The sequence below is a fragment of the Athene noctua genome, chromosome 6, assembly GCF_965140245.1.
Source record: "Athene noctua chromosome 6, bAthNoc1.hap1.1, whole genome shotgun sequence".
Lineage (NCBI taxonomy): Eukaryota > Metazoa > Chordata > Aves > Strigiformes > Strigidae > Athene > Athene noctua.
Genome location: NC_134042.1, coordinates 40,533,851 through 40,547,700, shown reverse-complemented (window position 1 = coordinate 40,547,700; position 13,850 = coordinate 40,533,851). Strand labels below are relative to the sequence as shown.

General features: G+C 37.7%; 1 protein-coding gene across 3 annotated transcripts in view; it reads right to left on the bottom strand.

Moving 5' to 3' along the window:
- PPP2R5C (protein phosphatase 2 regulatory subunit B'gamma) overlaps positions 1 to 13,850 on the bottom strand; it is an 87,387-nt gene that overhangs the window by 44,212 nt on the left and 29,325 nt on the right. The window contains exon 1 of one of the 3 annotated variants that reach the window (XM_074908676.1): positions 12,369 to 12,770. The exons of 1 other annotated variant lie outside the window; for it this stretch is intronic. In XM_074908676.1, coding sequence (XP_074764777.1) covers positions 12,369 to 12,462 — 94 coding nt within the window. In that variant the 5' untranslated portion in view covers positions 12,463 to 12,770. Of the gene's footprint in view, positions 1 to 12,368; positions 12,771 to 13,850 lie in introns of those variants that run through there. One more of the 3 variants, XM_074908675.1, reaches the window with a different exon arrangement.

Sequence of the window (13,850 nt, the reverse complement as noted above, 5' to 3'; positions counted from 1 at the left end):
GCTTTTAGACTACAGTAAAATGTTTAAAAATAGGAAGAGAAAAGTGGTAACTGTATAAATACTTTAAAGGCAATGCACCATAAAGAGGAAAACAGGAATGCTTATACAGGAAATGACAAGTGAAACAAGCAGAAATGGGCTTGAGCTAGTGAAATAAAAATCACACCTGAAAATCAGGGAGAAAAATGACAGGGAGGATAATCAAATAGACAACTGAAGAAAAAACTGCCCTAACAAGGGAAGAGACAAACCAAACAGAACTCTCAGTACATATTTTTGGCATACATACAGTTAATATGACAATAAAACTGATTTTTAAACACAAAGCACTTACAGAAAGAGAGAAATCCTCAATTGCCTAGCCTTTACAATGTCCTTGAATCCATTCTCACGGTGTAAAAACAAACCTATTATGCAACATCTTCAACTGCATTTGAAAACTTTAAAACTGCTTTTAACTATATATAACAGTCTCTCTGAAAAAATGAAGAACTACTGTGGTGAGACCAGACTTCAGTTACACTACAGAACATGTGCATGGTGTAATTCAGAAGATTTATATTAAGTAAACTAAAGAAACCCATGAACACCTGGTTGAAATAAGTATCAGCTAATGAAGCCTAACCATCTGCTATAAGCACCCAAACTGCACATACCAACCCATAATTCTAGTCAGATACCACTCAGGAGTGTAAGTAACTTGCCAATCAATGTTACCTGTCACACATCTACGATAAATATCATTCAAGGAACAATCAACTGCCAAAATGTAAAATAACTTGGTTACTTCCCCGAAGCGTATCAGCCTGCTACTTCTTCTCCTCACTCCCTGGACATATACTAAACACCAGGGTTACCACTTGCTTTCTGTTGGATGCTTCTGAATGACAAAACAGCTGAATTTAATGATGACGTACAATAGTTGTTAACAGGTATCACAAGAATTCACTGAAGAATGCTGGGTCCTGTGTTGGCTTAGAAAGATGACACAGTAGATTAGAAAGCATGAAGAAAAGCCCCCATGGTTTTATACAGTCAAACTTTAGATCTCACACCCTAATGCAACCTAAACCAAATGCTCAGCCCCCATGCAAGAACTCTGGTTATTTATAAGCAAAATTACATGCACTTTCCGGTTTGTCTCAATCTAACATTTATTTTAATTAACAAAAGCTTCCATAACCTTTCCTTGATGAAAACACTGAATTAGCTTTCTATGTTCTCCATACTTTACAAAATTAGAAATTGGATGGGGAATAGGGTAAGTTTCTTCAAAAGTCTGTTCACAGAAAGAGCTTTAACAGTTCAGGTAACTGAGCCGAGATGCAAACTAAGGTCCTGAATGGATGATCAACAATTAAGATCAACCCAAATCACCATATAGCATTAAAACTTCCATCAGTCATTACAAGATAGGTAAAAATATCACCAAATACCACCAGGGCTTTTTTGTGGTTTTCTGGAGAATGATTTCTTAATAAATTCTAATAGTAAGTTGCATTCCCTGTGTGTGGGTTTTTGTTTGGGTTGGTGTTAGGTTTTGGGGGGTGGTGGTGATGGTGCTGGTGTTTGGGGTTTTTTTTCATTTCCTGAAAAATCCTACTTTCTAATTCAGGGCATAGTTTTCCTAACTTTTTAGCATAAGCAACACTTCCTCAGTCCTGTATGCCTGTGAAATTCAGGCACCTTTTGTGATGTGACACAGCTAAAAGAAATGGTTAAGCATGACAGCAACGTTTTGGGAAGAATAAAGAAATAATATTAGAGCTAGCTCAGTAACTTGCTTAGCACCCAATGCTGGTCATGTCACATGAGAACAACAATTACTTCAAATGCTACCAGCAATTACCAGCAGTTCCCTGCTGGGAAATTAAAATTACCTTTCAGTAAGGAAAGTTTTGACTCAGGTATAGTACAAAGCCACTTATGCCCATTTCAAAATGTACTAAAATATGTGCTTTCAACATAATCATATCTTAATAAGATTAAATATATGACACCTGCATGTTTTGTCAGATATTAAGTGCTTAATAATTTTCCATTTAACTCAGTAATCATTCCTGCACGATCCAACATTATTTTGATAATATGAGGAAAACAATGAATGTACCTTTCCTTCAAACATATTTCTTCAATCTCTAGTCAAACTAATCTTCAGTCTCACAAAGGAATTCTAGTAAGAACAGAAACTGTACCTATCAGCAACACTGCCCCTAACAGAGTATGTTGCTTAGCTGTCAGAAAAGCAGACATTCTGCTGGTAACCTGCACCAAATTTCCACTCCTCTCACACAGAAGAGTGGAGAATTTCATTACATAATGTATTTAAATGGGAGACTCCAACAAATCTGTAAATTTACAGGGCACAAACAAGTTGCTTGGCTTTATTAGCTATGAATCTAACACTGACCCACTACTGCACGTCCAGAAGCCCCAGACATGTTTAGACATCTTCCAGCACATTTCCTAAAATATTTATTTTACTTACAATTTTCTTTTTAAACAGAGATGTAGACGTGTAATGAAAACAATTTATTTTAATTTCTTCCATTTTAAAATAAGCTTTAGGATTCCTTACCCCTTAAGAGTATTTTAATGAATTAATGAATACCAGGCTTCCATTAAGAGGGAGTGAGAAAAGTTATTCAGTGAAGTATATGCTCAAAATTTTACTTTAGAGAGTGTTTATTTTGATTCAAGGGTCAATAAGATCTTAATTTCCTACTGGAACAACAGAGAAGTTTTTATAGTATGCAAATAACTTTAAGAGTCCTCAAAAAAACCTTGTGCATCAATTTTTGGATTTTAGGATACTTTATATAGAAAATTAGGTGTAACAGGAGCAAAAGATATTAAAATACTCTGGGTATACATTAGAAGATAGATTCTAGTGTTAAGACTAGTTATAGTTTGTTTGGAAATGTTTTTGAAGAAAAACTTATTACACTCACAAGACAGACAGCACAATTTTTCCTTATACTACTTATGAGATTTCAAGCTTTGATCAAGTTCAAGCTTTCTTTCCAACATGGCTTGAAAGAACACAGGACACCTTCGCACCACTGGCTTCCAATTTAAATACAAAGGCAATATGAGAATTTGGTTCTAGAGGCTGTGTGAAGCCACACAGCTGGCAACTTTACTCCAAAAAATGCAAATTAAAAATCTTCCATAAAGCTCCTCAAAATGAAACTTTCAGATTAGTAGACTACTAGAAACTGTAAGTTCCAAATTAATAATTTTACTTTGTTTTTACATATTTTACATTTCATGTATCTTTTTTTCTTTATATAACTTTATAAAGAATCTGAATTTCATGAAGTAAACATTTTTATCAGTAATAAGAGCAATTATGAAAATTGACATAAAACTTTCACTTCCACTACTGATAACAATCCAGAGTCAGACACCATCCCTAATTTTAACCACATTTGAAAAAGAAAACTTAATTGACAGGTTATAGCAGAAAAGATACTACATGATTTGTATGTGCATTAAGTGGAATTGACTAGAAGAGGTGCGGGTGTGGCTTTAAGATCTCATGCCATCAGAGCATCCTTTAACTCAAGTTTTGTCACTTGAGACACAAGCATGTGGGCAGAAGCCAAGTACCTGCCCAAGTACCAGCTCTGTTAGGCTGTACTTTCACTGCTATAGGGTATTTACCTCTGGCGTAAAGGTTAGAACATAAAAACCACCTCCACCAGAGGAACATCTTGTCTGCGTATGATGTAAATACTTCTGTATCTATTAAATATTGCTGGTGGTCACTTAATCTGCACAGTTTACAATACAGTTTCAGTAGCTAACACTATTTGACAGCACATGGAGAGAATTAGCTGACTCCACAGAAGTTTAAATTATTTATTAAAAGCTTTGGACATAAATGGAAAAAATTTTCCTCAGAAACAGATGACACTGAATTTTAATCTTAAAATATATTTCATAACAACAATCATGAAACCGAAGATTTTTTTATATACAAATAAAAATTTGGGAAAATATGAACTTGGGCCAATACAACTTTGCTTGAAAGGGTGTGCAAATTACACCATAAGTCAATAAAAGTAATTTAAAAATTCCAGCTGACTACCTTCCTATAATTTCACGGAATTTTCAGCTCAACAAAAAGTCCCCTCCAGACGTTTTACAGTCATACCCTTAGCAGATTTTAAGTGCAGTGTGAACACTTAAAATCCTCATTGTTTCCAGCAGCAGACCTTACACATACACTCTTCATATGTAAAAACAACCCAAGGTGAAATAAGAGGTATGACCAAATGACAGAGCATACAGGGCAAAAGCAGTAAAATATATCCTCCAAAAGTGATGCACAGAAAGTGAAGAGTTAATAAGCATGTCACTGTGTTAAATGCAATAGGAGCGATAACTAAGCAACCTCTGTTAAACCTGCTCTTGGTCAAGTCTTAAAAATACTCTGCATGAGCTGCTTCAGTATATACCAGCAAAAACCCATAAGTCTATGTCTGGCTATGCACCAGGGCTATATATGGATGTGCTTCAAAAAAAACCTAGCAAAACCACACAAGAGGCAATATGGTAACAGTCATTTGTACCAATACCAGTCCTTTGACAATTCTGATTATTATCCAGTGCTCACTGATGAAACTCTTCAGTAAGCATTTCACAATCCTACAGATACAAGAGGCCTAGGTTCATTGAGAATGCTTGTTGAGGAAGATGGGCTCGTTTCTTTTTTTTTTAGGCAACACTTTTAGAAAGGAACAGCAGATGGGTTTCAAAGCTAATGATTCAGTGTACAACTAGTTAAGCAATGTAAAGAAAAGCAGTGGCTGAGATCTTGCTATGAGGATATAGGAAACTTTGGACAAGGTGGATGACTGTGAGCTCCAAGCTCAGGCTGAGTACCAATGAAGTCTGGGTGGCTTGGTAAGAAGGCACAGGTACTGGCCCAAACACAGTTAGTTCTCACCCCTTCAGATTATCCAATTATAATTGGCTCATATGGGTGAAAAAAGGGAAGAACAAGCATTTTTATCTCCTTTAAGTCTTACCTAAGGTTTATCCGTTTGATCCGAAACCAACACCAACTATGACCCCCAAGCAAGACAGATAACATGTGCTGGCCATGGGAAATCCCATTTATTGAATTAGCAGGACTAAAAAAAGTTTTGACAGTCTTTTGCACAGGAATTTTCCCACAAAAGTAAAAACAACTTGCAATTTTACAAGTAGCTGCAATTTTTAAATTTAAATTCGCTGAGGGAAAATGAGCATGATTAAACATTGTGATGGAAGCATCTCTGAAAAAAATTACTAAGATGTCTACTCTGTGTATCCTTCTTCCCATGAAGTTTTTACTCACTTCTCACAACAAAGAGTCACAGTATGTTAAATGTTTACGAAAACTAAATGTGTTGAAGGATTAAATGAAATTAATATTTAAATAAACATACATGCTCAGACCAGTTAAAATACTTCATCCCTTAAAAATACCTACTTATGTGGAAAATGCAAGATGTGTGTGAAGGTGAGGATTATCATTACAAAGAAAATACAGAAGGAATAAAAGATACTCATTTTCCACTGCAGTATACACTAATAGAAAAAAAAAAGTAGCATGAAAAGTGACAGATTTTTAGGTATGCTTTCATGATCAGCATAGGCCAGTTTCAGACTATAATAAAACACTAATACCCCCCAAAAAGGCAAACTGAGCACATACAAAGAAAATTGTGTTTGAAATTTATCAAGTTATTGGGCAGTATTAGAAAGTTGGTAGATGACAGTGACCCCTCGATCTTTACACTTTTAACATAATGTTTTTATAATGCAGGAAGATTACCAGAAACATGTTGTAAGGATCTGTGGTAGAAATGATACTGTTCAACATTTTCATAAACACCACAGAAGATGAATAGCAAGGTCACAGTTTGTTAATGCTGTATTCATTGTCAGTTTAAAGCTTGTTAGAAAGAACTACAGAAAAATCTCACAATACTGAGTAAATGAATTCGATCTATTAGATCTTTCCAAAAGGTGACAAATGTAAAGTAATGTGGGTGAAATAGCTGCCTGTGTACATTTATGAGTTCAGGCTTTGAAAGATACTTTTAGAGTTATGGATGTTCTGTAAAAAACACATACCTGCCACAGGTTTTTTACTACTGCTGAGATTGTAACAGAATATTAAGAAATGAACAAAACATCCTTTTGTTGTGCCAATATTTTTAATACTGCATACAGTTTGAGTCACCTGTCTTTTGTCAACACATGGGAAAGAACCATTTAAAGCACCGTAACACTGAAAACGGAGTTTAACACAGAGGTAAAAGTACTACTAATAGGCAGGCTGGCACCAAACATACTAAAAAGTCTATCTTAGTAGCTGAAAGGAAAAGAATTAAAAAAAATAGTTTACAATGAAAATACTGCTTTTAAAAATTTTTAAAGGTACATTAAAATTGTTATTGTAATATACGGTAAACTAGTCATTTTTAGGTTCCACATGCAAAGGATGACAGAATCACAGAATAATTTTCATCAGAAGGGACAGTCTCATTTCTGCTAGTCTAATTCCCCACTCAAAGCAAGGTAAGCTGGATACACCTGGCTGCTCATGGCATTGCCCAGTCAAGTTCTAAGTATCTTCAAGCCCAGAGGTTTCACAGCCCCTTTTGGAATTTTGATCCAGTGTTTAACCATATTTATGGCGAAAACTTTTTCTCCTTGTATACAACTGCAGTCTCCTGTGTTGCAACGCCTTTTGGTTACTTCTCACTCAGTCACTGTGGACCTCTGAGAAGAGCTTAGCTCTGTCCTTTGCACCCTCCCATTAGTTAGCTGAAGACAAGATCTCCCCCTTAGCCTTTGCTTCCTCAGGCCAAACCAACTGAGTTCTCTCAGCCCCCTTTTGTACATCATGACATTAATGGCTACTGGTCTGCATGCTGAATTGGCTCTGTATTACTTTTGAAACATGAGTTTTGGCCTCTGCTTCCCATTTAATTACAAAATGGATTTAATTTTTTTTTTTTTTTTTAGCTCTAACAATTCCTGCAAAGCAAGAGTCGTCATGATTTTTAGCAAGTATGGTTAGACATAAGTATCTTCAGATCAACTATTTTCCAAGAAAAAACACACACATGCTGGGTTCTTTCTAAAGGACAGTGCGAAGCTTTTCTTTAAGAAATAAACGGCATACCTCAGGTTTAAATGCAATATACAGCTCACTTAAAAGTTGTTTCCTATGTTTACACACTGTCAAAAGGGACTTGACCTTTCATAGCCAAGTATGAAAATACAAAGTAAGTGGAAATGCACCTTGCAATAGCTAGATAGCACTCGGTTGCTGTAAGAACCTGACAGTAGTTCATGGTGAACTTTTCAGCTCCAAGATCCAAGGTGGCCCAGCCTTGGGTAGAACACAACCACCACAAGCTTGATGCTGTGTTAGTACCTAACTCAACAGAACAATGATCTTTCACTACACTTCAACAAGCATACAAATTTCTATCTAAATACTCAGATATTTGAGTATAGATATGAATACATTACATATACAGATATGTACATACATTTATATATTTAAACAGGTATTTATACATATACATACATTTACATATACAGATATGAAAACATTACCACTGACTTTTTAGCCCTGTAGAAAACCACCAAGCCAAGATGAAATATGAACTACCTTCCTTGATCCCTTGCTCAAGATTAATACATACAAGGATCACAAAAAAACAACGGACAAAGTTAACATCACATCATCTTTGAAAAAAGAGTCAAAGCATTTTTCACAAAGTTTAAAGTAACTTAAATAATGACAAAGTCAAATCTGTCAAAAAAATTTTTCTGCTCTAGAAGGCAGATGACAAGGATGGACAATGAGATACTTGGAACAGGTTATGGCCTACAGGAAGCATCTGCTTGAGTTGAGAGATGAGAACACAGTATATCAGGGTGTTCCTACCCTCCTTCCCACACAACTTTCAGTATGTCTTGAAAAACACCTTGAAAATAATTTTTGAAAAGCACTAATAAACATTATTAGACCCAGCCAGTCAGCAACAAAGCCACTGAACTAAAATCTATATTCTCCTTATTCTGCCATTTCAGATCAGAGCAGAGTTTTACCTATATTTTGTTCAAGTATCTGTGTCTCGAGTTCATAAAAACACTGAGATTTGGGCTACTTGTGTACTGATAAAACAGTATTAAGAGATTTTTCTTAACAGCACCGAACTGAAAAATGTCTGCCCTTCCCCCCAGAATAAACATTTATAATCTGCCTACAGAATGAATTACAAATATCTTATACCTGTAACTGCACTCTGTAATACAGCTGCAGTTTTCAGCAAGACAATTCAAAACAGTAAATATGAACTGGTAAGTCTGAAGTTTGTCCTAATTCATGCTGCTTTTACAACTGCTTTCTTTGCTTGAAGTGCTGAGATAGAAATCAAATTCCTTCCCCCAGGCCTCATCTCATTTATGTGGATCCTCCCGTCAAGGTCTTGAGTGCACTTCCATCACCCTAGGGATTTAGCTGCCAGAAGGGCTCCATAAGGAGAATGATGCATCCCGAAAGCACCATCCAGCTCTGCTTCCCTCCTTGGTGTAAAAATCTTAAATTCACTATACTTAATAATACCCTCTTCTCTGATGTCCTAATGTCATCTTCACAGCTAGGGACCTGTCTACACACAAAGCTCCTAAAGGAGCTCTCCATGCAGATGTCCCACAATCAGTTGCTTTGGCTACACCATTTGTTTCACAGCCAGCTACAAGCTCAAGTCTCTATCCAGGATCACAGATCACAGCAGTTATTTCATGGCCATAATGGCTGCTCAAACTGAAACTAATTTTCTTGGAAGCTTTGGATCATTCCAATACAAGGCAAGTTTCCAGTTCACCATGATAACCAATGACAAGCAGCTCAGCTGACCATTATGCACTGTCTTTGTACACTAGAAAGATAATTGCAGCAGTAGCATAACTCAGATCTCCTGGAAAGCCTGTTGTGGGTGGAATGACCAAGGGCTCGCTACCCCTGCAGGCCAAACACTCTCACTGAGCCAGTGCTTTCAGCACAAGCAAATAACATACACAGTAATGACTCCACACCATTTGTGGATTAGGCTCTTTTGGTGCTTGATATTTTTTAACAACAGGTCCAAAGTCATCTTCTGCAGACCTGATTTCTACACATTTGTCTTGAACAACTGCCAACAGTCTACGGTTGTGACAAAGGGCATAGTTCCACAGTACCTGAATGAAGAAAGGAGAGCAGGTGTACTGACAGTGATCAAGGGTAAGCCAATAGGCCAGTGGCTGCTGAACAAGTCCACAGTGTAGAGACACACCAAGTCAGGTAGTCAATGCATCAGGATCAAGATCAATGAAGTACATGGCTGGACCAACACACAGGTGCAACCCAGCTGAGGCAGTGACTAAGGCCAAGGGCCTGAGCTTGAAGACAATTTCTGAGTGAAAGGGGAACCGTGACAAGACTTCTCACAGCTCTTCCCACAGCAGTGTTACTCAAGATTACATGGCTGCACCATATCCAAGATGACCTTAAGCATCCACAGCCAAAGGAGCTGCTGGAGGACAGGGTATCTGGGGCCCCAACACCTCCCATCCTACAAATACTTACTGCTCCTCCTTATTGATGATGGTGCAGATACCAGCAACAGCAGTCAGTAAGATTATGATACCCTTATTTCCTGTTCACAAGGCTGATAAAATAATTTTTAAAAACCACTTGCATCTATTTTTCCAACTGTGCTGCTTTGGCAAAGCTTTAAGTAGTCTAGACAATAAAGCTGTCAGCAGTTCAGAAGGGGCAGGAGGAAGGGGAACAAGCTCCCATGCAATGCCAAATCAAATCTCCTTTTTATTCTACAAATATTACATACTCTGTATGATCCGGGTATAAAAGCTTTAGAATTAACTTTAAAAGCAAGATTGTAGTTTTTATTTTGAGAGAAGTCCTGACAGCATAGTCCGCAAGGCTTCACAGATTAAAAATAAGATTAAGGCCAAATATGGTAGCTACAATATAAGGGTAAATTAAAATACAACACACTATCTCATTAGTTTAATGATTCTATAAAATTGGTGATAAAGCAGTACACCTTATCTACTACATCAAACTAGATCCACCAGAAACAGAAGGGCTTGTGCCCTCCCCTCACCTTTTGACACTGAAGTTTTAGCTCTTACAGATGCAAAGAGGAGTACTTCTACTAAAAATTTAATCCTATACTACATGATGTTAAAGAATAATTGTAAAACCAGCATTGATTGAGATACAGTAAAGATGTATCACTAGGCTTCAGTTACCAGTTAATTTTTACCACTATTAATTTTAAAAGCATGTATTGTTCTGACAGGCTTCATTTTGGAGGCAGAGTAGTATTGGTAACATCAGAGCAGCTAGTGGGATGAGGTACACACAAACACACAAAACAACTTCTGGATATGTGTATGTATGGAAGAGATGCTTTTCCTCTTCTAGTGTCAAGAAACTCCCCCGGGCTGTAATACTAGAGACCCATCTTAGTTCCTACCACCAGAAAAATGCAAAACAATCTCCCAGTTATTCCTTAATTGCTTACAAGAAAATCCACTCTCATCACCCATTAAAAAAAAAAAACCTAACAAAAAACCAAAAACAAACCAACCCCACAAGAAAAACCAAACCACAAAACCCCTTAACATCTATCTACTTCACTATTGCACTATCCAGTGCACCAATAATTTAGGTCTAAGGAAAGTGAATTTCAGAACACTTTCTTAAAATCCATTGTTTCCACAATTATGTATTTGATTGGAGCAACAACACGGATAAATTCACTCACAAGAACCTTGTTAATGTATTGAGACAAAGGATTATTAAGGTTCATCCATTACAACATTTCATCATTCTCATTTCAACGTTGGCTTGTTTTCCTGACTTAAACCTTTAAAAGATGGTGCTTCTCCCCTTCCAAAAGGCAGCATCTATCAGAGAATTAAGGTGATTTGCGCAGAGTGAAAAGCAAAGGCCTGTCTACAGGTCAGGCAGTTGCACTGATATTCCCTTGACAACAAGCACAGTCCCTATTTTAACTCAAGGGAATTTTATTGCATTTCCCCCCCCACTCACAGACCAAAATTAGAGTCTTCTAGAATACATCCAGCCTCACTTCAGACAGAGAAGATACGGCTCTTTTAAAAGGTAAGGAGCAATCGTGATTTCTTAATACATGAGGAGCAGTGCTCCTGTTTTAAAGGAGCAGGCTGCTGAACAGTTGGGGTTTTTTTTTTTTAAACTTTCAAAGCATAATTTTTTTCAGTGTATGGAACGTTAATGAAAAAATACTATTTTCAGTACTAACATCTAGCCTACGCCAGTGAAAACTGAGAAAAGCAAAGGTGATTAAGACCACTATCAGCTGTGTTTCTTGCATATAAATGCTATTGTTCAAGGTGTGCTGATCCCAGCTAATACATGTTCTGCTTTCATAAAGAAGTTCTAAAGCAAAACCACCTTAAGGAGGAAATTATAACAAGAAAAACCTTTTGCTGGTTAACAGCCAGCTAAAAAAAATACACAAAAAATCTCTTAGTAACGTAAAATTTTACTAGCTGCAAAATACAGAACACGAGCTACACACTCAAGTATGCAAAAGTGTCACACCAACACGTATTTTCCCCACTGAATTGTGAAAAAATGTAGATTTGCAACACACTAATTGTCTAAAGCAAGAAGAACATATTCTGTGAAGAAATTCAACATTCAGAGCTGCACAAAGCGACAGGCACGTAAGAGCTTGCTTGTTAAAGCTGAATGGCATCTCTTCTAGGAAATGCTTTCTGAATACATAAAGGATATTTTCATAACAAATGTCACATCTCTTCCCCCCCTCCTCCTCCAATTCTTTTGCAAGCTGCAGTGAGTTTTAAAGAAGCTCTATCTGACCGATTCACACAAAAAAAGGCTTTGAAGCACACCAAGCGTTTGCCCTTATTCTATAGAAAGTGTATAGCGATAACTTGGCCCTTCCCTCCCCCCACTCAGTACCTTTCTGGGGTAGTGACTTCACATCCTTTGACATCAGCACAGCTTGAAAGGGGGATGGGAGAGTTACGGCAGAAAGCAGTAAAACCTGCTTTTAACTATGTATGCAATGCCTCTACGAATTCTTCAATCTTCCCAAAACGCATTTAATGGAGCAGGGGTTTCGACCTCCCCGGGTTTCAGTGCGGCTGTTAACAAGCCGAGAGGGACGGGGCTACAGAGGCCTTCCTGCTCCCCTTATCCGAGCACCACAATAGCCATTTATGAGCTCGTCGGAGGGTCGCGATTCACTCTCTCACGCACAATAACTCACCTCTAATATGCAAAAGGGCCACGGGCTGGAACGGCCCATTGGAATTGGCTGCGTCAACCACCATCCTGCTGCCAGCTCTGTTACATGTCAACATCTAGGCTCCAGCAGGAAAGGCAGTGTATTCCTTAAGGCAAGAAACCAGCCTCCATTTTAGTTTAAAAAAAGACAGAAACTGAAGCGCTCTGCAGCTGGAGGGAACTGGCTAGTTCGTGATGTCAGCGGGCGGGAGGAGCCCCATTGGCTAACGGCACCAACTTAAAACGACACCGAGGAGGCCGCAAATGAGCGGAGGCCGGTGCGGGGCTGTCACTGCGCCCTGCGCGGCTGCGCCCGCCCCCGCGCTCCCGCCGCGCCGCGGAGGGGAGCGGAGCGGGCAGAGCCCCGGCCCGGGCAGGCGACCCCCCCTTTGCCTTTGTTCTCTTGAGCCAGGGGCAGCTTACTGCTGCTCTATTGTTTCCCCCGCTGATAATGTTCACTACGCACCTGCTAGAAAGAGCACATGCGGTGGTTTTTTTTTTGTGTTTTTTTTTTTTTTTTCCTTTCCTGAAAAAGCCCAACGTGTAACCTTTCCTTCAGTAAGGTTGCCAAGAATTACAAAACAGAGGAGCTCAGTTTAACGGTTTAAAAACACAGCATTAAGGGCAACATCTACAACTTTTGCTTTCAAGAGCTGTATTAAAAGGCAGTTCACAGTAAGATATACGTCCTTGAATCATTATTATTAGTGATTTAATTAAAACCTCATAATCATTCCCATGAAGTGTTTTATGACTGGTTGCTAATACATATATTATGAATAAAATGATATACATACGACATTCAGGAGGTGAAAAATCTCATGTTTCATGCTCATCTGAATATTTTCTTTCAATCTAGAAATGGCCCTGTCTTAAGATCAGCTTAATGTGGTTAAACACAGATATTGAAAAAGTCAGGTTTTAATTTCTAGAAAGTTCAATAATTATAAGTAACTATTCTTATTAAAAACTAAAGAATTGCAGCACTAAGAACCAATACATAGGTATATGAAAACAGTTTTGCTGCATAATCCCAGAAATTAAAAAAAAAAAAGTACAGCATAAAAATTTCTAAACTTTTTAGTTCAATTACTTAAATTGTTTGAAAAAAAACGGCAAGCAACCTTCTCTTCATCATATGAGACTTGCACATTTGTTTTTACAACAAGCTATTTGAAGGACCATTTTGTCTCCTAGGTACTGCACCTCTGGGAGTGATGTTCAGAGAAAGGGGCAACGTCATGTGTGTACCATCTTCAAATCCATGCTTCTCCCCAAATACTATTTGCAGCAATATGCCACCTTTAAATATTTAATTACTTGATCTATAACACTGCCCTCACTTATATCTGCTCAAAAAATACATTAAAAAAAGAGGAAGAGACTATTCAATTAGGTAATTAGCTGATGAAAATTTGGAACAGAAACAAATTATAGGGTGAAAGGGAATGAAAGGACTCTAATT